The 25420-nt window shown below is 33.8% G+C and overlaps 2 protein-coding genes across 2 annotated transcripts; both read left to right on the top strand.

Annotated features, from left to right (window-relative positions):
- The first annotated feature begins 1813 nt into the window (after window positions 1-1813).
- CCMH (cytochrome c biogenesis protein family) lies at window positions 1814-3658 on the top strand. Its single transcript, XM_079040534.1, has 4 exons — window positions 1814-1982; window positions 2425-2588; window positions 2870-3001; window positions 3195-3658. Exons 2-4 carry the CDS (start codon window positions 2445-2447, stop codon window positions 3396-3398), a joined length of 480 nt encoding a protein of 159 aa, XP_078896660.1. The 5' UTR covers window positions 1814-1982; window positions 2425-2444; the 3' UTR covers window positions 3399-3658.
- An 8477-nt stretch (window positions 3659-12135) lies between these two features.
- LOC145103001 (agamous-like MADS-box protein AGL27) lies at window positions 12136-21942 on the top strand. The gene is made up of 7 exons (XM_079040532.1): window positions 12136-12565; window positions 20232-20316; window positions 20392-20453; window positions 20520-20613; window positions 20836-20877; window positions 21511-21552; window positions 21632-21942. Exons 1-7 carry the CDS (start codon window positions 12375-12377, stop codon window positions 21776-21778), a joined length of 663 nt encoding a protein of 220 aa, XP_078896658.1. The 5' UTR covers window positions 12136-12374; the 3' UTR covers window positions 21779-21942.
- Window positions 21943-25420: the final 3478 nt, after the last annotated feature.

The raw sequence follows: 25420 nt of genomic DNA, 5'->3' as shown, positions 1-25420 counted from the left end.
TAATTCAAGCCATTGCGCAAGCCGCCTGGGGACACGCGCCAAGCAAGGCAGGCGGGCACGCACCAAGAAATGCTGGCAAGGGAGTGCCAGACAGTGCTAACTGGAGAGTGTCATGTAAGGTTGGCAAGGAAGCGTGATGCAAGACTGATATATATATATATATATATATATATATATATATATATATATATATATATATATATATATATATATATATATATATATAGAAGTAGGTTAATGCGAAAATATAAATATCTAGCGAAAACAGAGTTTATCTTATGAAAATCAAATACATGTACTATAAAAAAATAAATTTATTAGCAATAAATTAAAAATAGTAAGTTTACATTGGATGGTGTTATGGTAATATGGATTTAAAGACGGTTTTGATAACTATATTTTTTTCATGTCCTTAATCATTTTTAAATTCATGTTTTTATAATAAAAATGTTAAAAATCATACTTTGCTAATATGAAAAAATTTATTATCTATCATCGATTATCATCATGTATTTTAAAGTTTGGATGAATTATTTTCCAAAATATAATGTTGAGGTGACATAATATCATAGGTTTTTCTTGTTTTCGCATTTTCGCTAATTATTTGCATTTTCGCATGAATCCTCCAATATATATATATATATATATATATATATATATATATATATATATATATATATATATATATATATATATATATATATATATATATATATATATATATATATATATATATATATATATAGGGAAGAGTTATTTGGAAAATGAATGATTAGGGCAACACATATTTAAACCAATGAAAACATGACAACACATCACTTCCACAATAACTTCCACAATACATTACTTGTGAAGAAAGAAATGGACACGTGTCATTTGATTATTGGTTCCCGTAGATGTTGCCCTAGTTATTTATTTTCCATAGAACTCATTTCTATATATATATATATATATATATATATATATATATATATATATATATATATATATATATATATCAAGGTTCTAAGAAGCTCGCCATGGCGCGCCACGACTCCAAGGCTTGCACCTGCCGCCAAACTTTGCCAAAACGCCGCCTTAACTCATACTTGTGTATAAAAATGAATAATAGTTGAAAATACATATAGAAATATTAATTATAAAGAAAATTGCCGCCTTAAGTCACGCCTTACAAACATCATGACTCGTCAAGGCTCGAAAAAGCTTGAGGCTTAACATTGCCGCCAAGTCACACCTTACGTTATTTAGAACCCGGATATATATATATATATATATATATATATATATATATATATATATATATATATATATATATATATGTGTGTGTGTGTGTGTTACCAAAAATTCTCCCAACATGTTTTGACCAATTTAAATGTAGCCTGTTACAGTCGATTATAATGGTTATATGAAAATACTTTCAATAAATTTGTTATCTGTATATAAAAAAATAATTATTCTTTTTTGAACCCGCAAATCTAATCTACTCCTAAATTAATACCACCTAATTCCACCTATGTCCACAATGGGACTTGAACCCTCGACCTCAAAAAGGGTGGGCACCACCTGATACCGCTGGGCTAGAAGCCCTTTAAATAATAATAATAATAATAATAATAATAATAATAATAATAATAATAATAATTATTATTATTATTATTATTATTATTATTATTATTATTATTATTATTATTATTATTATTCAAATCTAAATAAACACAAAAGTTAATATTAATTCAGCTCCCCAAAATATAGATACAAAAACAAAGTTTGAATTAAAATTAGGATATAATAAAGAAAAAAAAACGTAAAAGCTAACATTTCTTTGTAATATCAATAAAAGGAATTCCAATCCATCGACGCCCGTCTCACCGACTCGCTGTCAACGCCCACCCTCAACGGCTCTCGGCCTTTACTCTCGGCCTGCTCAGTCACAGTCCACCGCTCCTCTCCGTCTGCTGCCACCCCACACCCTCCATTGACCGGTTTGTCTCTCTCACTCTCTGTTAATTTATGTATTAATTTTGTTAAATCTGTCTACAACTCTGCTAATTTTATTTTCGTTTATTCATTTTTATGTGTTATTTTTGTCAATTTTCTAGGGTTGTTCGAAAATCAATTTAGCTTTTGATGTTAATTGTTAACATGTAATTTTTTATTTGTTAGTATCGTCAAAAACTACATACTAATAAATACATTTTGTAGTGAGGTGTGCGTGAAATCTTTTCTCGATTCGCCACAATATATACAGATAATACAATTCTGGTGAAGGTATTGGGAAAAGCCAAAAGCTTTTAGTACCAAGACTTTACAATTTGCTTTTTTATGGAGAGGATATTATTCATTGCAAGCCAACTGTTCGACAAAATGCCCAACTGAAAGTTACCCTAACAATCTAGGGATTTATGTAGTTTTTGGAATTTGCAGAAGCAAGACATATTTACAGAATGGAAAACGAAGAGGACCCAGTGAAGAGGCAACAGATTCTGGATGCACGCGCAAGAAACATCAGTCACAATGTGCGCTGCTTAGAGTGTGGTAGTCAGTCCATTGAAGAATCCCAAGCTGATATTGCTGTTCTTCTCAGGAAGGTGACTCTTTTCTATTTTATCTTTATTCTCCAACATTTATTTTTTCATTGTGTACCCTTCAAATCTTCACCATATCTTTATATGCACCTCTCCCCTGTTGATATGTATTTGATTCTCTATGTTTCTAGGATCTCTCTTCTCCATAGTGTCAACCTGTTTACGATTCTTTATATGATAGAACTGTGTTTCAACAAAACACTCACATACAGAATAGTTTTCCTTTATGAATTTGTTTGTATATAATTGCACATGCTCTCATTATGTTTGGATTTGAATTGCAGCTTATTCGTGATGAAATCCGTTCTGGAAAAAGTGACAAAGATATCTATAAAAAGCTTGAAGATGATTATGGAGAGACGATTCTTTATGCTCCAAAGTTTGATTGGCAGACTGCAGCCTTCTGGCTTTCACCTGTCAGTTTCATAACCATTTAATATTATTCTTTTTCATTTATGGTTAAATGCATCAAATAGCAACTTTCTTTATTCTTTACAATGTTGTAGTAGAAAGAAACAGAAGTATAATGCTATAATAAACAACACTGGAAGTTCATTGCTATTTCTTGCATTTAGCCCTTGAATGATAATTTTTAATTTTTTTTTACAGCTTCTGATTGCTGGAACAGCTGGAGGAATATGGGCATATGGTAGGCATAGGCAACGTACTAATGTTCATTTACTGGCTTTAAATTTAACAAGAGGTGTTCCATTAACCCCTAGAGAGAAAGAAACAATGTTGGACATTCTTACCCCTCCACCTTCAGGAATACTTCCAACATCTCCATGGTGGAAAAACTGGCTTCCTCAATGAAGAAATTTCACACTAATAAAGTTTAATCTATCTATAGGAATAGCATGATATTGTGTTGATGTCATGCTTATTAAGGAAATTAAGAAAGTATTATGATGTGTTTTTTAATCTATCTATATCATAATATCAATGAATGGTTTGTTTTCAAAGGTTATATAGGAAAAAGAATTTGAAAGATGTTGGAACTTTGATTGTTGTGTAGAATGTGTAATTCAAACCAGAAGTGTATGTTTTGATCATTATAGTTTTTGTTTTTGGAATATTGTTGATGAATCTAATGAGATATAGCAAAGGGGTTTAAAGTCTTTTTTCTCATTGGCAAAGGGGTTGACTTGATAGCATACACTCATTGTGTTGATGGTATTAAAGCATCAATAACTATAGGACGTTTTTCAAGAGCATATTGGATAGACAACCTAAACAAATAAAAGTAAAGTAAAATGATATAAATAGACAACTTAAACAAATAAAAGTAAAGTAAAATGATATAAATAAGTTGATGAAAAAGACCACCTAGAGCATCCACAAATTTTTAATGAAGATTTTCATGAAATAAAATTCATAGAATCTCCTGTAATATGGAAACCTTTTCAATTTGCTTTTTATTGGATGCTTGTACATGTTAAATTACAATTGATTGTGTTACACCAGCAAACCAAGGATGGCGGAAACGTCCGGAGGTGGAGGACTTAATGTATAGTATCACAACAACGAGTATAATAGTGCTCAAAGTAAATACAACCATCATAAATATAATTGAAAAAGTTACACCAAGGTATATATTTACATGTTTCAAATCAATTACATTATGATGACAAAATGAACTGTTTGACGATTTAACGTCTCATCCTCAAAACGTTGTTGGTTTTCCTGTTTCACTGATTTCCTGAGAATACAAGTAGTTTTGAAAAAGTGTCAACAATTAAGTTTGTGAGATCATAAGAGTTTTGTTTGAGAAAGAGACTGTTTTCCTTGAAAAAGTGACAAAGTATGTTTCCAGAAAATTCAATATTTTCTTTATCACGTGTAAAATGAATGTTTCTATGATATGCGATAATGAACTCTAGAAGAAACCAAAGATTCCTTCTATAATCACTCAGCGTTTGTAAGTATATAAAAGTTTAGTTAAATAAACCGTTGAATATAATGGGTCCGCCCTTGGTCTACAACCAAACAAGGAACAGGAGATAAGGCAGGCCCACCAATTCTAAGTCGATTATGACTAAATTCTTATATAATTCTAGCATATACACTTAACAATTATAGCTGAAATCTAACAATTCTAGATAAAATATAGTTTTAACAGATATATGATTCAAAAGAAAATCCTATATTTTCCTTATAAAAGTTATGCGGTCCTAAAACCCAGGACCGAAAGTAAACAAGTATTTGCCATACTTAAAGGTATAAAAGTGGTTTTAAATCGGCATAAAACCCTTTTTGATATAAAAATGTACAAGTGTTTTTACATACTTAAAATAATTCCTGTGAGCTAAATCGACATAACTCGCTAATTTAAAAGTAGAACCCGTAAATCTTATGATTTGTTAATACTACATGTGAGCTATTATAACCATACTTGACATCGACGGCCTCGTAATACGACGTTCTTCAGGCGTCGTCGTTAAATGACACTTGTCACCTCAGACCTACCGGTCTAGCTGTTGCAAGCAGCTTAAGTGTGGGTTTGTCAAACCCAATATAGATCTATACACAACTATCACGTTCTCCCTACAAGAAACTCTGGTTACAATTTACAGGACTTTTTGACTTGGTTACTTTGGAAGTAAACCGAAGCGAATGACTCACAAATTTATTCATTAACAGATTTACATGAACTAAACTGAAAACCTTTGATAAATAAGTTTTAAAGTAAATGATACATAAACTATACCTACTATAGTTTATCCAAAACGTTTGTAATGTAGAAAAACTCTTTTATGAAAATACATTAGTGCTATGAATCCATAAACTGTGCTTATTGTAGCTTAATATATGTGTTCTAAATGAATGAAGAATCTTATCATGAATGACTAAATTTTCAGTTTATGATGATAAACTAACAAGGAAACACATTTAATATTTAGAGCTTATTGTTATACACTTTGCTCATCATAATACAAAGTGTTATGAAAGTTATAAGCTATTAGCTAGTTTTTAATCTTTCTGCGCTGTTTTAGAAAAATCATAGAAAAATCATACGAGGTCAAAAACTGAATCCGTAAACTCTAAGAGTTCCTAAAATGTGTCTAGTTTATCCATAATTTTTATCATGATTTTTGGAAGTCTTTAACTTGGTTTAAATGTTCATATTCACAGACTGGTCCGGATTTGTTCTTGAAATAATAGGTTGTTTTGTAAAAATCACCATAAATCATAGAAAACTCATATGGAGATGTGCAAATAGTCATTTTAAAGGTATAACGCTGAACTATTTGAATCTAATACAGTTTTGAAAACAAAAATGTTTAAGATGACCAAAACAGTCCGTGAATGGAGTTGAACTTTTTTGATGAAAGCTGTTAAATGAGTTTTGTTGTGTTCTTGGTGTTTTAACTTATATTCCCCCCCCCCCCTCTTAAAACTTAAGAAAAACATGAAAAGATAGGGGTATGAACTCACCTCAAGTGTTTCAGTAGATGAGTGTTGGAGGTGAGAAGTGTTCAACTCAAGAACACTTGAAGATGCCTAGAGATTTTTGAGAATCTAACACCAAATTGATGGAATTTGTATAAGCATTCTATGATGTGAGTAAAGGGAAGTGTAATTAACACAAGGGGGATGAATTATACTTACCAAGAGTGTAAGAAAACTTGATGATCAGCCTTGAATCTCGAATTTGAGGGAGAGAGTTTGAGAGAAAAGGTGTTTGTTCCTTGGGTGGAAATGAGAGAAATGAGAGAAATGAAGAGTGAGAGGAGATTTTCCAAGCTCTTTGGATATGAATTTGCTGGGGAAAAGAGTAGGAAAGTACCATGAGGTGACTAGGAGTGGTGGGGAGTACAATAGCTGGTCAAAGGAATGGGTATGGGGTGGTTGTTTCTGTCAAATATTATGACAAGATTCACACTCCATCTCATGATCTCCCTTAATGGATTTTATTCTTAATTAAATATTTCCATAAAAATATGTTTATATTATGAATATTTAGGGTCTTATATGTTAAAATATGATTTTTGGAGAAAATCCCGCGTTAAAATGATGAAAAACGGGCTTAAAACGGAGTCGTGGTCGAAAACCGGGTGGGAAGTGGCAAAATCCGAAGTCAGGAGGGTGACTCCGGCCTTAACAGCAGTAGATCTGGAGTAGAGGTTAGGTTGCTGAAGTGGATCCGAAGGGAAACAGGGGTTGCGGTCTGAAGGGGGAGGTCCGATGCGGTCAGGAGGCGAGGCTCGCTGGCTGCGGTCGGCTTGCTGCGGCTCGCTTACTGCGGCTACCCCATTGCGGTCCAAAGACTGCGGCTACTCAAGGGCCTCAGACTCAGTTCATGTGGCCTCGGATCCAAGAGGACTTGGCCCCTATAGAAAGGCTTCGGCCCTATAGGGCTATTTTCCAAAATATCTCCCCTCTTTGAGTGGTTTCTCATCAAACCAAGTACCGGGATGCCCCCAAATGATCAAAAAAAATTGAAAGGGGTTTTGAGAGAGATTTTGGGAGAGATTTCACATATGGAGAGAGATTTGGGAGAGATTCCATATTCTTGGAGAGATTTGGGTGAGATTTGATATACTTGGAGAGATTTCCCATACGAAGAGAGATTTGGGAGAGATTCCACATTCTTGGAGAGATTTGGGAGAGATTTGACATACTTGGAGAGATTTCACATACGAAGAGAGATTTGGGAGAGATTCCACATTATTGTAGAGAGTTTTCATACGAAGAGAGATTTGGGAGAGATTTGACACTACTTGGAGAGATTGAGTGAAAGAGGTTGAGAGAGACTTCTTTCGAGACCTTTTTGAGTGTTTTGGCTCTGTATTTTAAGGTTTGTAAACCTCGTTAAGTCTTGTTATGACTGTCATATGCCCCCGAGGGTTAAGGAATAATGTTTTATCGAGTAGTTTCATCAATTGCCCTAATTAGGGTTTAGAGTTTCGAACACGTGAAAACTCTAAGTGATACTTTGCATTAAGAATGTGAGTTGTTTAATAAGAAACATTATGAAAACCCTAGTACACAAGGGTTGTATGAGTTGACCGGTTTGACTTGTTGACTTTAGGTTACTTTGACTTGACCGAGAATTGACGGTTGTTACAGACTGAATATGGGACCTACACAACCATTGAAAAAACTAAAGCAAAAATCTTTATAATTAACAAATAACTTCGAAAGTTTTGATTTGAAAAAGGTTTATCTTATAGTATTTTTTTTCAAGAACTTTTTTAGTTTAAAAAGCTCTTGCAAAAAGAAAATATGAAAAAACTCGTTGGATGATTTTATTGTGGATAGTTTTTAAGCTTTTCATTATATTAAGATTAAATTACAAAAATGGTCCTTGTAGTTATACGTTTTTTTTATAAAGTCTATTTTTTTCAATTGTAACACTCATTAGCTATGTGCTTTTATTTTGTAACAATATTTGTCCCTAACCAACTTAAAAAGACTATTATACCTTTATACTAGTTTTTAATTTCTTTATGAATTATATATTATTATTTTTTATTAAATCATATGGATCCCTCATCCAACCCCACAACTATCCATCCCATTTATTCCTTCAATGTTAAACTTGTAGCCCTTGTTCCCCATATTTGTGACTCTAATCATTGTCATGCTCTCCGGTCTCCACTTCCATAACCCGAGTGGGTGGTGGTTAGCGATTGGGAGAGAAAGTGAGAAATCAAGACCGATATCAGGAAAAGGAAAGAAGTTTGAGATCGATTTTGGAAGAGATGAATAAGGAAAATATTGGGAGATGGACATAAGCGCAAGGTACTAACACCGGTGTCGGTGGCCATGCTGTGACAGTAGCAAGGGATAGACGTGAAAGGAAGTGACACCATTAGCAACTACGTCGGTGGCGGCGTAAACCCATTGGTTGCAAATTTTCCTTTGAGAACTGATTAGCAATTCTTCGGATGCGTCAGATAAAATTTGATTTGAGAGCAGGTAAATAATCATATTCAATCTTTGGTTGCAGACACGAGTTTAAGAATAGGTAAATGAATGTATGTCGTTGGAGATAGAAATTGAAATAAAGGACGTAGAGAAGGTTTTGGAGGTAAATAAATGAATGGAGATTAAAGAAGGCTTTGGTTGCAAAAACAAATTCATGAGTAGGTAAATCAATGTATGGTTTTAGGGATATAAAAATAGAGAAATGGAGGAGAAACCGAGAAATGAGGTTACGACTGGGTTGGATGGTGGGCCATTCATTTAAAAATATATAAAATGAAAACTAAAAAGAAAAAAGTATAAATACAAAATGTGATAAGGGAAAGACTAAACTGCACAAATGGTCCCTATGGTTTGTTCAAAATTGCCACTTTGGTCCAAAAGGTTTTGGAGTAGAACCACAAGTCCAAAGTTTTTATTTTGTTGCTAGCTTGGTCCAATTTGTTTTGAACTTTTACATAATGACCATTTTTCCATTAGTTATTTATTTATTTAAATATTTTTCTGTTTAAAAGAAAAATAAAAAAATTTTGTATTTTCTATTTTACTTTTATAAATTCTTTTATAAAGGGATAAAAATAAATAAATAAAATATACAATCTCTCTCTCTCTCTCTCTCTCTCTCTCTTTCTCTCTCTCTCTCTCTCGTAAACAATAAAGACACACCTTTGTCTTCCTCCCTGACCTCCAAAAACTTTGAACCCCATCTAAATTACAACCGGAAGTTGCCAGCACCACCTTCCACCACCACCACCACCACCATCGGATGCCACCGACCAAGGTAAGTGATTTCCTGCCTCCACCCGATCAAAACCCAAAGATCCACCGACATCCCTTCCTATCAGCAACCCTAAATATGATTTGTGGAAATGAACCCCTACGCCTCCATTTTTTCCGGCAATACCATAACCACCACCGATTATCACCTCCCGTATGTTTCCTCCCTACGCCTCCGGTGGTTGTTTCTTCCCCACGACTGATGGTTGTTGAACCTCCGCGAGGATCATCATCATCGGATCTTGAAATCCACCAATTCTCCCTGAATATGAAATCCATCCTCACCACCCACCTACCCCTCTCTCTTTCATCCCATATGAACATACGAACATACCCATCTTCTTCTTTCTTCCTATAGAAAATCAAACATATGAACATACACACTCTCTCATAATTAAACCCCCTGCAAATCTATGATCTTTGATATAACATATAGAAGAAGAAGAAGAAGAAGAAACTAGTGCTCTTGAACCCATTGAAAATCCCCATAAAAAGGACCCAAAGCACCATTCCCTTATTAAAAATCCCCATACCTTCTTTGATTATGATTTCAACTTTCCTCCCAGTTTTGAAACGACTACGATACGTAGTTACAATAAAATCGTTACTCACTCGATCAATCATCCAGGTATGCATGAAGATCTTTATGTTAAAGGACTTGGGGCAGTTTCTCATTTTTTTTCAATTTGAATCGAACTGGTATTCTCAATTTGAATCGAACTGGGTATTCTGATGTAAGCTTCAACTCAAATTTTTGTAGATGATGAAAATGGAAGAAGATGCATCGGCGTTTATATGAGAATGAAAGATGGGGTAGTAGATTTTAGAGGGGGGGGGGAGAGAGAGAGAGAGAGAGAGAGAGAGAGAGAGAGAGAGTATATTTTCTTTATTTGTTTTTTTCCTTTATTAAAAAAATTATAAAAGTAAAATAGAAAAAAAATTATTTTTCTTTTAAATAGAAAAAATACTTAAATAAATAAAAAAAATTAAGGGCAAAATGGTCATTATGAAAAAGTTCAAAGCAAATTGGACCAAAGTAGCAACAAAGTGAAAACTTTGGACCTGTGGTGCTAGTCCAAACCTTTTTGGACCAAAGTGACAATTTTGAGCAAACCACAGGGACCATTTGAGCAGTTTAGTCTAAGGGAAATTATGTATCCTAATGTTTGTTAGGGACCAAAACCGAAATAAAATAAAATCACAGGGATGACGAGTGTTATGATTGAAAAAACTAGACTTGATTCAAACAGGGATAATGACTTAAAAGGGTAACATATTCTTTGATTTGTACACATTAAGTCACTGAGTTTTTTTTGTCCACATTTTCCCATTTAACTTGTTGAACTGTTCAAAAAACATCCTTTTGACCTGCTATTGGAGGTTTAGCCGGTTTCCGGCGTATTTGACAGCTCCGGTCATCTTCTCCGGCGTTCATGATTTTTCTGGCAACCTCAAAAACTCCAACATTCTTGATTTTCCATCAGATCAATGTTCATCGTCTTCAACCTCCGGCCATAGTGTTCTTAAGCAAACCTGAAACAATTTCTTGAGCCTAGGATCGTGTTCTGATCTAACCCACATATACACACACTCAAATCTGATAAATCATTTATGGAAAATCTGTCAAAAAAACAAAATCATACACACATCCAGATCTGGTTCGTGTTCTGAACAAACACACACTCAAATATGAAGAATCTCTCAAGAACACGATGAACAACCCTGATGAACTAGATAAAGATCTGAAACACATATGAACAAATCCATCCAAAAAACTAGAGATTTCGAGTTTATTTTAGAAGAATCCATCTACAATTCGAATTCTTTTCACATTATGCTCACAAACTCAGACTTGGGGTAAGTTATTTTTTTCAGAAATTGAACACATGAAGATGAATACACACAGGTGATGAGCACACATACACACACCTTCGATTTGTTTGAAGCTTACAAACTCGAGGATTGGTTTGGTATTCCAGTACATAAAGACGAAAAAATCAAACTCAAGAACAACCCTAAGTCGAGTTAGGGTTTTCAAACCCAAAAATCGATTTCCAAGAACAAAGAAGAAATTGAGTTTGTGTGTTTTAGGTACCTTGAAGATGAACACACTCACATGTGGAGGTTTTCTCAAAATCGAGCTTGAAGATCTGAAGAGTTCTTGAAGTTCAGACGAGCTTAAAGATGAACTCAAGTTAGGGTTTTCAAACCCAAAAATTGAGTTTGAAGATGAACTTGAATCTGGAATATATATGATTTGTGTTAATACCCCAGAAGCAATTTCCGGTTCGATTTTTGAAGATATTGGTTCGTGTTCTGATGTAACATACACACACATTTCAAAATCGTTTTTTGAGTGAGAAATTATGATGTGTGTTCTTGAGTTTGAACACAAGAAGATGAAGATGAAGAATTGATTTCCGGGTTTGTGTTCTTCAGTTTTAAAATCGAACATCCACATGGGTTTATGTTCAAAATTTATTTAGATCTAACAAAGAGACATAAGAAGAGAACAAACTTGAGTTCTTGAGTTCGACAGTAAAATCATGTTCACCGGAGAATATGACCAGAGCTTTGTCGGAGCAGTCAAATATGCCGGAAACCGTTTAAACCTACTATTACAGGTTATAAGGATGTTTTTAAACGGTTTAACGAGTTCAATAGAAAAATATAGACAAAAAAATAAATCAGTGACTAAATATTACAAAACGAATAATAGATTACCCTTTTAAGTCATTATCCCATTCAAAAAATAATATCACAGGGACGTTTCTGTAATTTACCCTATTGTCCTAAAATTTACTATAAAAGGATAATACGAATGGTAAAGTAAACCGCCGTCAAATCCGAGATGGCCAGAACATACGACCGAATAGTACCCTAAACCTTTTTTGTTTTTTTTTTTCTTCAAGAAACAGGTGTAGAGCGGGGGTATTCAGGCTTTCAATGACGAGGCGCTCTTCCATTAAAGCATATAATAAAAGGATACATATGATTGTAGATAAGTAGATAACGCATAGAAATCAAGTGGCCGATACATATCGGAACTGAAAAAGTTAGGTCTGGAGGAGATCTAGGCTTACGATGGGGCGGAGAAAGTTGGAGATGAAGCGAATTGAAGACAAGAGTAGCAGACAAGTGACGTTTTCAAAGCGGAGATCAGGGTTAAACAAGAAAGCACGGCAGCTTTCCATTCTCTGCGACGCTGCTGTCGCCGTCGTCGTCTTCTCCTCCAATGGCAAACTTTATGAATACTGCAGCGGCGGTACGAACAGGTCAGCCATCGTTTTGTATTATATTCAGTTATCATATTCCTTACCCTTTCTACTGCTGTCATGTACGAAGCAATAGTCTTTAGCAATAGACTGTGCGATATACCTGCAATCGGAATGAAGATTTCTAGGGCATAATTATATATACGTAGCAAGATGTCTGATTCTGTGGGGAGTTCTGATAATTGAGATCTATTTTACTTCTTTAATCTGTTTCAGTCATCCTAGTCACAGTCAGCCTTTTTGCATGAGACCCAGTGCACTGATTTTTTATTTTCTGGTTCATTGGTTTGGACTTCGGGTAATGCCTTTGAAAAAATATATTTATGAATTAGTTAATATGAACTTTGATAAAGGGTTTTTTTTATCATGCAAAATAACACGACTTGATGTTTATGGATGTGGGGATATAGATAAAAAGAAGTGTAACTAGTTAGTCCTCAAAGTGAGATTATGCTTTTGCCCTAGCATGAGTATTTGATAGGAAGTTACATCAATTATGTTTGTTTTGTTTGTTCTTTTATGCACATGTACAGTTCTACTAGGTAGTTGAACTAGAAAATATTATTATGGTCATTAGTCCATAAAACTATATATTGATCCTACTTAGCAGGAGATCCATTCTTGTAATTTCATTTGTTTCTGTAAATTTTTAATCTGTACTTATTTAAGTATCCAATTTGTTAATCTAAATTGCTTAGCATTATTTAAATTTTATATAGTATTATGATCCTACTTTGGAGGAGATCTATTCATGTAATATCATTTGTTTCTGTAAATTTTTAATAGTATCCAATTTGTTAATCTGAATTGCTTAGTATTATGTTAATTTTATAAGCAATAGTTATATCAATTTAATTATTATTAGTTGATAATTGTATAATAATTGATTATGTTTGATTAATTTGTATTGGAATCAAATTATAGATTAAACATCAATGTTTTCTTCTCTTTCAAAAAAAAAAAAAACATCAATGTTTTATAACACTTTAGGTCCTTGGGCATTCTAAGCTGACATCTCAACTGTTAAAACTATGTAGTAAATCAAGTAAATTATATCATAACTTTAATACCAATAACAAAATCAAAATCAAAATCAAGTAAACTATATCGTAACGATTTTCATTTTTTTATTGTTTTTAAAATTCAAAACTTTGATGCTCACTATGATCATCATAAACATTTTAGTATAATGTTTATACTAGGTGCGAGACCCATGTATTACATGGGTTTATTTAAAAAAAATTAAATATGAAATTTTAACAATTTGAAAAGTTTGAATTTATAAGAAAAATGAGAAAAAGTTTGAATTATTAAAATTAATGAGACTTTAATGTATTGAATACATTATATAAATAAACCTTTTTTAATAAATACCTTACATATATATTACCATACATATTAAATGTGGAATTTTAATTTAATAAAATGAAAAATACAATAAAATGACAAGTGGAAAATAGAAAGTTCAAAAATTCTAGAAAATGTCATGTGTCCAAATGAAGGAGAAGAGGACATGTGGCAAAGAGTTCTTTATTTATTAGGGGGATTGAAGATTGTGGCAACGACAAAGAGCATGATCACATGCCATTACTAATTTGCAAAAAATGTTTAAGAATTCACGGGTCTCGCTGCATGTATTTTCGCTTCCTCCTCCTCAAGATCTTTTTTCACACGAGTCACACCACCCATTGCTTATTGGCTTTAAACTTCATCCTCACTCATAAGTTTCAATTGCGGAAAAGAAAATTTACCTATGTATATCTTCATCGAATCCTATAAACAACATTGTAGTTGGAATGCCCCAACCGAATTCTCTTTGACTTTTGATTATCGCGCTTACGATGTAGGAGTCTCCTTCGTTTGTCAAGTAACTTCACCTAAACTCAACCCAAGTTAATCAAAATCATACTACCAGTCGGATTTAGTTTCTTTAGGTGTCAAGTTCATGTTGCTCATATTTGGTTTTTAATGGAAAAGTTATCAAGGAGTTCAGTTGATAATTTAGGTGGGATGATGGCACGAGTAGGGTTATACATAATTCTACATTTGAACAAACATGCTCTTTCTTCCTACAAAACCCTAAAATAGACCAAAACAAATCATCTTTTTCTTCATCCAACAAATACAAATCCAAAATATGAAGGCCTTAAAATCCACATTTTTCAGTAACACCTCTTTGCGGGCTAGATTTTAGGGTAATATAGGAAGAAGACGAATGTGATGAAGAAAATGAATAAGACAAGAAGAAAATGGTTATTTCCTTCAATACGCCTTATGAACAGAGTTTTATAGAATGAACTAGGAATCAGAAATGCAAAATCGTCCCCTTTGGATAATATATAAATAATTAATATAGGACATGGACCAAAAGTGCAATTTACTTTAATGCATATACTATAACACATGATTTAACAAGTGAGAAAGAATGGGGATGTGAATGGAAAACCATATTGTTCATCTTATTTCTTGGGTTCCAGTGGTCCCCTTATTGGGATCCTTTATATTTTTCGGTTTCATTTTCAAAAAGTAATCACGGACTTGTATTGATAATTTTGTGCTAAGAATATGACTAACCTCATACAGTATTCAAGTAACTTAACTCTCTTAACATGTCATGCTACCTTTTATATTGACAAGGTTCTTCTTAATTTTGTTTATTTTTTTCTTCAATTTGTTAATCAATCTATCTCTTGAATCATAATTTAACAATGAAATAATTAAGATATTAATCATAACCATCCATATGTAGGCTAATATTTTAATTGTGGTAAAATTGCACATGTCAATGTTATTTTTTGGCACTCAAGATTAACTATTGAACACAATGTAAATTGTGAGTCTAACTAAAATGAAAACATGCAATAAACTATCTTCAAAAATTTTATAAAATCCATGATGAACAGCCATGGAAACTCACTAAAATTTTTATAAAATTTTTGAAGATAGTCAGTCCGTTTCAACTTTTTCATTGTCATATTTTTCGGACGAAAATAAGTTAATATATTTCATATATTGTTGTTTTTTCATAATTTATGACAATAAATTTTAAAAACCCTAACAAGGTATTATTGACTTTTTGTATAAGTTACAGTTACAATGTTCAATTAGGCTTTAAAAGGTCAAAAATGTGTAAAATATTTAGTCTTTAATTGTAAATGTTGTTTTTAGGTGACACACAGTGTCTCCTATACACAACAATTTGATATTTTGGAAAATCTTCGAAAGAACTTTGGACAAAGCTATAAATCGCCACTTGTTGGCATGATTCAAATTTTGTGAATCAGACTAGATTCACCACTTGCTTGCCACTTGAAGTGGTAATTTTTGACTAAAATGGCCACCTAAAGTACAAATTTTCTTCTGAGGGGTTTTCTTTAAATACGAGAAGTTAAGCGTTATTTATTTTTTCAGTGACAAAAAGTTTGCAGCCTGTGGATCACATCTGCACACTTTCATAGAAGAGATGGCCGAAACATTTGCAATGTGTAACAAGAAGACTTTTTTTTTTTATTTTATTTTATTTTTTTAATTTGCAGGCTGTTAGAATAAACCAAAGTTTAAATAAATTGATTTTTAAAACTTCAAATAGTTTTTTAACATTGAAATTTAAATACTTGTATATTATAATGACAATAGGGTAATTATGTAATTTTTAAACAATGTGTTGTAATATAAAAAATAAAAGTAAAATTGTGTGAACTAAGTAATATATTTGGTATCTTTTATAATTCATTGTATTTATAATGGGGAAATATTAAAAAAGACATGCAAACAAAAAAATATTAATGTTTGAAGAGGTTACCAAGAGTTGGCATTCAAAAAAAAAAAAAAGAGGCATTTGAAGAAAAAAAATATTTGAAAAATAATGATTTTTTTAGGCTAGAAAATGTCTCAAGAGATTAGAAAACTCGGTCCACATCTGTGCCTCGATGCCATTAAGAGGACACAAACCTTTTTAGGTATGTGGTCTTCTAAAAAACAAACAATCTCCAAATGCTAAAGTCTGCACATGGTCTATGCGGCGCAGTCAAAAGAGGCGAAGGATCTTTAGACAAAAAACAAATACCACATTAGTTATTTTAGGGCTAGTTTTTTGTTCTTCTCTGTGGCAATTTCTAAGAAGACAAAGAGCCTTGTTTCTTTATTTTGGTCACTTGTAAGTGATTTGTAACCTCCGTTTGATTGTTGAATAATAATAGAAGTCATTCGTTTCTCCGCTTCATTTTGGTCACGGGTAAGTGACTTGTAAGTGATTTTGGTCACTTGTAAGTGATTTGTAACCTCCGTTTGGTATGCGTTGCTCTCATTATTAGACATTATTATTTTATGTCTGTATTCTTGTTTGTTATATGTTTCTTTTTTGGGTTTTACACTTGTTTATGTGACCAAGTGTTTGATATCTCTTTAGGTGTATTTTGCATCTTTTGAGATATGTTTGGATTGCATTCGATAGTCATTTGGATTTTCCATTGGATCCCCACTATATTTATTCGGCTTTATTAATTGTATGTATTTAGAACCATATTGATTTCCTCTTCAATTGGGACTTCTTAGAATATTATATTAAAGACAAGTGTTTCTTCTTTAATTGTAATATGTGAATGTGAGTACGTTTATGTTATTTTCTTAATTAGTCGTTGGAGACTTGGACTTATGAATGTTGTTTCTTGTTGGTAATTAAGTAAAATTTGCAAGATAACAAGGCTTATCAACTATATGATGGAAATTAAGTTCAAGATCATCATGTAGATGGGAGTGGAGAGGTCGGAACTTTAGAAGAAAATATCATTATATGATGTGAAAGGTAAAACAACATTAATGTTAATCACTACATCATTCACTTGTTATAACGTAATTGGATGAGTGCTTAGAGCATCCACATAGAGGACTTGCAAAGACAATTGCAATGCCACTTCATCAATTTGAGATACCACGTACCATTTGGTCTTTCAGCTTTTGAAAGGCTTGTAACTTTGGTTTATATTACTTTTTTAATCAAATGACATTAACTACATATTATAACCAATATATATATATATATATATATATATATATATATATATATATATATATATAGGGCTAGGTTATTTTGTTTTTTACATTTATTGTGTGTTAGAATGCACCAATAGAAATTTAGTAAATTAAATAATTATTTAATTAAATAATTATAGATCTCAAATGATTTCCATAATTATATGTATATTAAATGACATCCATAATTATAATTCTCTTTTTATGGAAACTAATTAAATCCGTCGTTAATGCCAGCAATAACATTCTTTCAGAATGAATTTGTATCTAGGTTTTTATATATGAGTTCGTACTTTGTTTCAAGACTCAATCACTTAAAATACAATAAAGTTGTATTGAATATGAAGAACGAGAGTGTATTCTACTAGAATACACTCTCATTCTGCTGCAATACACTCTCATTCTTCTAGATATGAATTTATTCTGAAAGAATATTATTGTTAACATTAATGACGAATTTAATTAGTTTCCATAAAAATGAGTTATAAGTATGGATAGAATTTAATATACATATAATTAATACTAAATTCCTATTGGTGCATTCTAGCACACAATAGATATGAAAAACATTTGAACCGAACTATATATATATATATATATATATATATATATATATATATATATCAATTTTAAATGTATTTGAAACCAATTTAAAGAGACTGATGATAATATTGTAATTTTTAGATTTATTTGAATTATAGATAATTATATTGATGTTAATTTATGACTTATTATTATTAATTATTAATTTTATGATTGTTAAAAAAATATAAAATGGCAGATGATGTGGCAGTAGGGACCACTTTTGAAAGAAGAATTATATTGCAATGATATAGATGTTATTGCAAAAGCTGATATGACATGTTTGAAAGACTAATTGGCATTGTAGGGGATGTAGATGGTCTTACTAAATGATTTAAAAAGAGAAACTTGTGTTATGTTTGGTTGTTAATCAATTTATGCTTTCATGGGTAGTTACTAATTCATGTATTATGTTTAGCAATAAATTTTGTACGATCACAGAGAAAATAGAGGACAAACATGAGTGCTTTTAATATATAATATTTAAATATAAAGAAATATGATTGATTTCAGTCTGGTTTAATTTAAACTAGTTTAGCAATGAAACCGATTTTCATTTTAGGGCTGATTTATGTCCGGTTTTAAAATGGTTCCTTAACTTGTATGACTGTTTAACGACTAACAAACCAGTGTAGGACTAGGGCCGATCCTAATCAGCCCATTGTTTTCTAGGATTGATTCAAGTCATAGACCGGTTTATACTTTGTAACAAGTTTGACCATCTCTAACATCCACGGTACTAGGAAGAGTACTTGCTACTCCCATTCGATCGATCGACTAGCACCTACCGAGTTCTAGGAACATTGATTTGTACCTAAATCATCTTATTTAGGGTCTTGTTCTCTATGTTAAGATAATCCTCATTTCCTTCTCTACCATTGTACATCTTGATAGATTGTGCCCATTGATGAAAGATATATAACCGTTGAAATTATGCCTACTAATGAGTGATGGGGCTTCATCACCGCGCTAGGTAGAACCAGAAACATTAAAAAGGGTAGGCTATGTGATGAAGCTTTTGAATTGATTTCACCAGCCATGAATGGGTCAACTAGACTGATACACATGCTACACAAAGAGATGAGGTTTTGACGAATGTGGAGCGAAGAAAAAGAGAAACTTCTAAAGCTTTGATACCCTGAGGTTTTCCAATAATTTGCATGTTTATTCACTAGAAGAGCCTATTTAAAGACTAATTACACAGGATATCCTAGCTATACATGACAAGCTAACGTCTACAAATCATGAATTTACCTACAAATCATGGATTTATAGTAAGTAAGAATACTCTAATTAAAACACAATTATCTATATCCAATATCATTGTGCTCTAAGCTCCCATAGCCTGTATTAGCTTCAAATCTCTCATTGTCATCTATGCTTATGTGTTGGACCCTTATGAGTTTGTCCCACACTGGTATTACTAGATCGTTCTGCTGGGAATGAACCATAAGCCACACGCAAAACACACATATTAAGGTATGACAGGAGAAAAAGAACACAAGAGTCTCAGTCGGTATGTTTGATCTGTTGGTGTTAGAATGTAAGTTGGATGTTAGTACGAAATGATAAGAGCTAATTGCAGAAAAATCTAAGCAACTTTGAAGTCAAAAAATTAAAATAACAAACTTCCAGTTCACTGTACTTTGGGTGACTGATGATCTGCTCAACAGAGAAAAACCCACTATTCCCACCACGCATCAAGTTTCTTTAGGCCTTTGGTTCCATTAGTAATGCAATCCATTCTGATTGATATACACACTATCGGTAAACCAGAATATCCGGATGAGATATAATGAGACTACCAGTCGCCTTGTTGTCTGCATAGAGAAAAAGAACAGTATACAATGATAAATTATAAGTTGATTTGGCAATGGGATTCTCTGGCAACAACTGCTCACTTAAATAGAAAACTAGAAGTTTGTTATCTTAAATAGAAGAACTTTGGAACACAACCAAAGTTGGTTACCTTTCTATATATGCAATTTGCCCCTTTTTTAAGGTGGCAACTAATCAATGGACTTAAATGGTTATCTGACTAGCTATTGTTCAGAGTGGAGGATATCATTTCCAGGTATCATAAAAGCAGCCTTGATGCAGAAGAGCGAACCACCCAAGAAGGGGCTTGCCAAAATATGGTAAGAAATGTGTGATCTTTAGTTTTGTGTTCAATCTTGATCTCACTAGATAACACTAATTGTTCCATCACACAGGGAATTAACAACACGTGTACAAGATTCCAAACATGCAATGAGCTTCTACACTCAGTAAGAAGGTATACGTACCATGTTTGCACTATATATATGTGTGTATTATGGAATTTAATCTGATATTTTGACAGGCTTGATGAAAAAGGGAATGTCATCTCTGTTAGTGACATGACAGAGCTAGAGGAGGAACTTAGTGCTGCTCTTATGCATACACGTGCTAGAAAGGTGTGATCTTCTGGCTCCCAATTATTCAAAGCCATCTCCCATCAAATTGTCATATAATTAGGTTCTCATTTCGCTTTTGTTTTCTTCTGTTGTGGTATGATTCTCTGTTCTGTTTATATTGGAAAGTTATGAAACATAATTGATCTTTGAACAACAATTTAAATGGGTTCTGCTATCTTATTGAGTCTCTGTAGATTGACAAAACAATCTTTGTTTGCACAGACACAGTTGATGATGGAGAGAATATCAAGCTTTCATGAACAGGTATGCATGATATACTCTACTTCCCCATAAGAAACCCTAACTAAGCTTAACTTTTGTTGATCATTGTTGGCATTTGTTTTGGGTCTTTTGTTATCACCATGAACAAAGAATGTAAAAATTCTGTTGATAATTGTTCGTTATGTTCTTTTTTGACGATCATGACAACTCCTTTTCTGTCTGTTATTTATTTATTTATTTGTTTTTTATTTTTTTCTGAGATTTGTAGATAACTTCTATCTTTAAATTAGTATGATTATATACACACACACAAATAATAACATAGTTTGTCTCAAATAAAATGTGATTACATGTATTAACTATCATTTGTTGTTGGGCCAAGTTTTTTCTCTCCTGGGTATCTGACCTTGTATGATTATACATATTTATGTTGTTGAATCCCAAAATATACGAATAAATTTCTGTATAAGTTAATACCACAAACTGGTTTTTGTTTTTTTGCATAAAATAACTGCCATATAAGGCAGTTAGGATAACGGTAACTAACTAATACCAATGGATTTAAGTCTAGATTATAACTTCTAACTTATGTGTATATTAATTTGTGAAGAAGATTTCTTATGATGCAATATTTAAACAAAACATGAATCCAACATTAATATTCTTCATGTGCAGGAAAGGAAATTAAGCGAGGAAAAGGAAGAACTGAAGCAGCAGGTAAATATCTTATTAATCTTGTGTAAAAAAAAGGAAAAAATCAAGTGGAAGAAGTGATGAAATGTTGGCTTAATTACAGCTACAGGTGGCATCAGCAGCAAACCCGAATGATGATGTTGACGTTGGTGGTCAAAGAGGACGTCTCGAAGACACTGCAGATAACCAATATTGTGGCCAGACCACTCCTCCCCGACGACTTATAACACTCCCTCTCTTCAAAGATTAATTACTTCCTAAAATTCAATCAATATCATCGGAATTAATATACACATGCATATAGTAATTGAATATATTAATATTTATTCATTGCGTACCAGACATTGTGTAGGCTGTTGTTGTACCATCCGAAGCTCAATTCTTTCACCAATAAAGCTTATCTTTGTTTGTCGACGAATCTCCTACAGTTGGTGTCTTTTAGAAAGAGAGAGCTAAGTACGATAACTGTATCATAGATTCATAAGTCTTGAAAGAGGGCTCAACCATGAAGAAACCTCCCTCTACTCTACATTTTTTAATTGTATAATTGATATTAATCGAGAACAATCCACGTAGCATATATTAGTTGGTCAATGTGAACTAAACAATATTATATTAGCCTAAATTTGCAGTATCTAGTTACCATGGTGTCGAGCATTAATTTGTCTTGTGTTTAACATTGGTTGGTCCATGTGTCGTTATGTATCTTAACAACTCTTTGAAAGGTTTTATAATATCATTAATATTTCCATTTGTTCAAAGCTTGAAAGAAACGGTATAACAACTAAACATGTAATTTCTCATAATTTAATACTAAACTATCTTAATTATGAAAAGAGACCTAATATTTCTAGGGATATTAATGAGTATGGCCACAAGCTAGCTAGTATTAGTTGTTTTATATGACCTGCATTGTGATTATTGATATACTAATTTTTTTTTTTTTTTTTTTTTTTTTTTTTTTTTTTTTTATGGTTTGATGAACACGTTTTGGATGATGATTTTATTATTATAAAAATAAAATTTTTGGTCTTAAATTTTGACGCTTTAAAGTTGGTATTCATATAACGTCCCAAAATAACACTCGTGAAATTTTCATTTTTTAAGTTTATAAAACAGTAAACCATATTGATGATATAAACCCAAGGTAATCACATTTTATCAATACATTGTTATAATAACAGTGAATCACAAAATACGAAATTGAGTGGCGTCTGCTCTGCAACCATCCTGGGCTCTTCCTTTTGAAAACAGAAGTGCTTGAAACATAAACTGAAAATCGCAAACAGAAAGCTTAATGAGTTCCCCAAAATACCACATACCAAAGATACGAATATGGGCCTTTGCCCTGGGGTGTATTTCAACCCAATTAACAAATATGGGCCTCGTCCTGGGGTATGTTTCAACCAGATAACAAATATGGGCCCCAACTTGGGGTATGTTTCAACCGGATAACATGAAACTTGTAATGCCGAGGGCAAGATCCTAGTCTTACATATAAGTGCCATGGGCTACCCCCATGGTCTTTCATTGTAATGTCGAGAGCCAAATCTCGGTCTTACATACGAGGGCCATGGGCCACCCCATGGTCTTTCATGCAAGTATCACAAAGACAACTAGCACTCTACAATACAATTCCTAGTATGCTGGCATTGGTGCCTTCGACTCACTGATATAGTAAGAAGACTCAACCTGCACTGCCAAATCTCACAGAAAGAATCTGTGACTGATGTCCCACTAAAATCCTCGCCCTATCAATCACAAAATAATCATCCAATCAATAATTGGATCCCAACTTACATAAAGAGTCTAAACTAGGATAAAAGACCTTTTTACCGTTTACTTAACTTGGCCGAAAGCCTAGGCTCAATCTAATTGTCTAATAGCCCAAATTCCAAAATAATCACCTCAAGCCCAAATATGGTCTAATTTTCCAAATTGGGCCCAAAATTTTTTCACGGGCCTTTTCCAGCGAACCCAAAACAAGCATCAATCCAAAAACCTGATGGCCCAACAAGGACCAAAACATCTAAGTCCAAACATGGTCCAAACCGAAAGCCTAAGAGTCCGAAGCCCAACCTGCTGAGTACACGGGGCGTACTCAGCATGTACGCACAGTGTACTCACTTTAAGGCTTGTACGCCCAACGTTGTAGCACCTGGTTCCTGGTACGTATGACCTATCTAAGTAATTTACATTTTTAGCCCTGGACTCGGCGAGTTGTAGGCCCGACTCACCGAGTAGAGCCGGGATATTTGAACGCGTTTAAGTTGGCAACTCGGCGAGTCCCCGCTGTCTGGATGAAACCCTAATTTCAAGGTTTTGCACCCTATTTAAACTAACCTTATACGCCCCAAGCCCGACTCCTTCACCCTCAGATCTCCCTATATCGTCGTAACCCCGTTTCTTGTGAGATTAAAGTGCTTTGGTGTGATTTCTTGAAGATTTTGAGAGAAAAAGGAGGGTAAATCAAGAGGAGAAGAAGGAGACCAGATATCTTGGTGTTATTTCAGAGATTCCTTGAGGTATAACTCAGTTTCCTTTTGTTTTTATTCTAAGAGTCCCTTAGAGCACCATTAAAGTTCTTCTTGAGCCATTTCCAAGCTTGTTTATGGATTATGGATGGTAATGAGTTGATTAACCTCTAGATCTAGGCATGTTTGAGCTCGAGAAGCTTAGATCCATGGCCTTTATGGAAGTAAATTGCTTGAATGTCCTAGATTTACCATTTTAGTCTTTATTAAGCCTTAAATCCCCATCCTATGCATGTATACACGTAAAGTTGGAAACTTTACGTGTAAAACCTACCCTAAGAGCCCAGATCTATGTATGTAATGAGCTGGATTCAAGCAAAATCGAGTATGTAGTAATTGCATGTGAACGACTCGGCGAGTCGTTAATCGGACTCGGCGAGTCGAGTCGCGAGTCCTCGAGTTTTACCCCTTTTCGTGTTTGCTGAGTGGAGTCGTGAGTCATGGGGGGGAACTCAGTGAGTCGGAAGCCAGACTCACCCAGGGAGGGACTCGCGCGAGTCGATGCCCTGACTCGACGAGTCCAAGGCCATCTTCTTACCTCAAGAACAGACTTGGCGAGTTGTTCATACAACTCGGCGAGTCTCAGCATGGGGTGTTTATTGGATGAAGATGAACTCGACGAGTTGTTCATGAAACTCGGCAAGTAGCATGAAGGACCTTTGGACCTCAGTTTAGAAGGAGAACTCGTCGAGTCAATGCCTAACTCGACGAGTAGAGGCGGGATTAAGGACAATTGAATGGGTAGGGACTCGACGAGTTGGAAAGCCAACTCGGCGAGTCGGGTCAACTGGAAGTTGACTTTGACTTGGACTTTGACCTGGTCAAGGGTAAAATGGTCATTTTACCCTAGGTTCAACTGGCAGTGTTTGACTGAACGTTTTGTGGGAATTATAGTCGGAGGACTTCCGGAACAGCAACAACGGCAACAGTAGACAGTCAGTTCCCACTCAAATCAGCAGCTACTTTGAGGTGAGTTACCTTCCAGTAGCGGTGGGTCTACGGCCACAATGTCGGCCCACTAGTAGGAGTTGTATGTTAGATGATTGTCTTTGTGATATCATCTAGGTTTGCTACTACCTGATATGTTATATGCGGCATGATATGTTATATGTGATAGTAGTAGAGTTCGGTCGTTAGGACCGAAGGGTAGGTCAGACACCCCCGCTATGTCTGACAGTATGTGATGATATGTTAATATGCAGTATGATCTATTATATGTGTTAGTGGTAGTAAGAGGGGGAAACAGTCCCTGAGGGTCGGTCGTTAGGACCAAAGGGTAGTCAGCACCCCAGAATGGCTTGACACGGGCAGGACGACACCCCAGAATGGCCGCACGGGTAGGTCGGCACCCCAGAATA

The sequence above is a fragment of the Lactuca serriola genome, chromosome 4, assembly GCF_051521515.1.
Source record: "Lactuca serriola cultivar US96UC23 chromosome 4, Lser_US96UC23_V15, whole genome shotgun sequence".
NCBI lineage: Eukaryota > Viridiplantae > Streptophyta > Magnoliopsida > Asterales > Asteraceae > Lactuca > Lactuca serriola.
The sequence above is the reverse complement of the archived record's forward strand: the minus strand, read 5'-3'. Positions and strand labels throughout refer to the sequence as shown.

Bases quoted from the DNA above. Each gene is read 5' to 3' on its own strand.
- CCMH (XM_079040534.1), top strand. From the start codon at position 2,445: ATGGAAAACGAAGAGGACCCAGTGAAGAGGCAACAGATTCTGGATGCA. The intron at 2,589-2,869 runs GTGACTCTTTTC...TTTGAATTGCAG, and splicing joins TTGCTGTTCTTCTCAGGAAG to CTTATTCGTGATGAAATCCG. The intron at 3,002-3,194 runs GTCAGTTTCATA...TTTTTTTTACAG, and splicing joins CAGCCTTCTGGCTTTCACCT to CTTCTGATTGCTGGAACAGC.
- LOC145103001 (XM_079040532.1), top strand. From the start codon at position 12,375: ATGGGGCGGAGAAAGTTGGAGATGAAGCGAATTGAAGACAAGAGTAGC. The intron at 20,317-20,391 runs GTAAGAAATGTG...TCCATCACACAG, and splicing joins AAGGGGCTTGCCAAAATATG to GGAATTAACAACACGTGTAC. The intron at 20,878-21,510 runs GTATGCATGATA...CTTCATGTGCAG, and splicing joins TATCAAGCTTTCATGAACAG to GAAAGGAAATTAAGCGAGGA.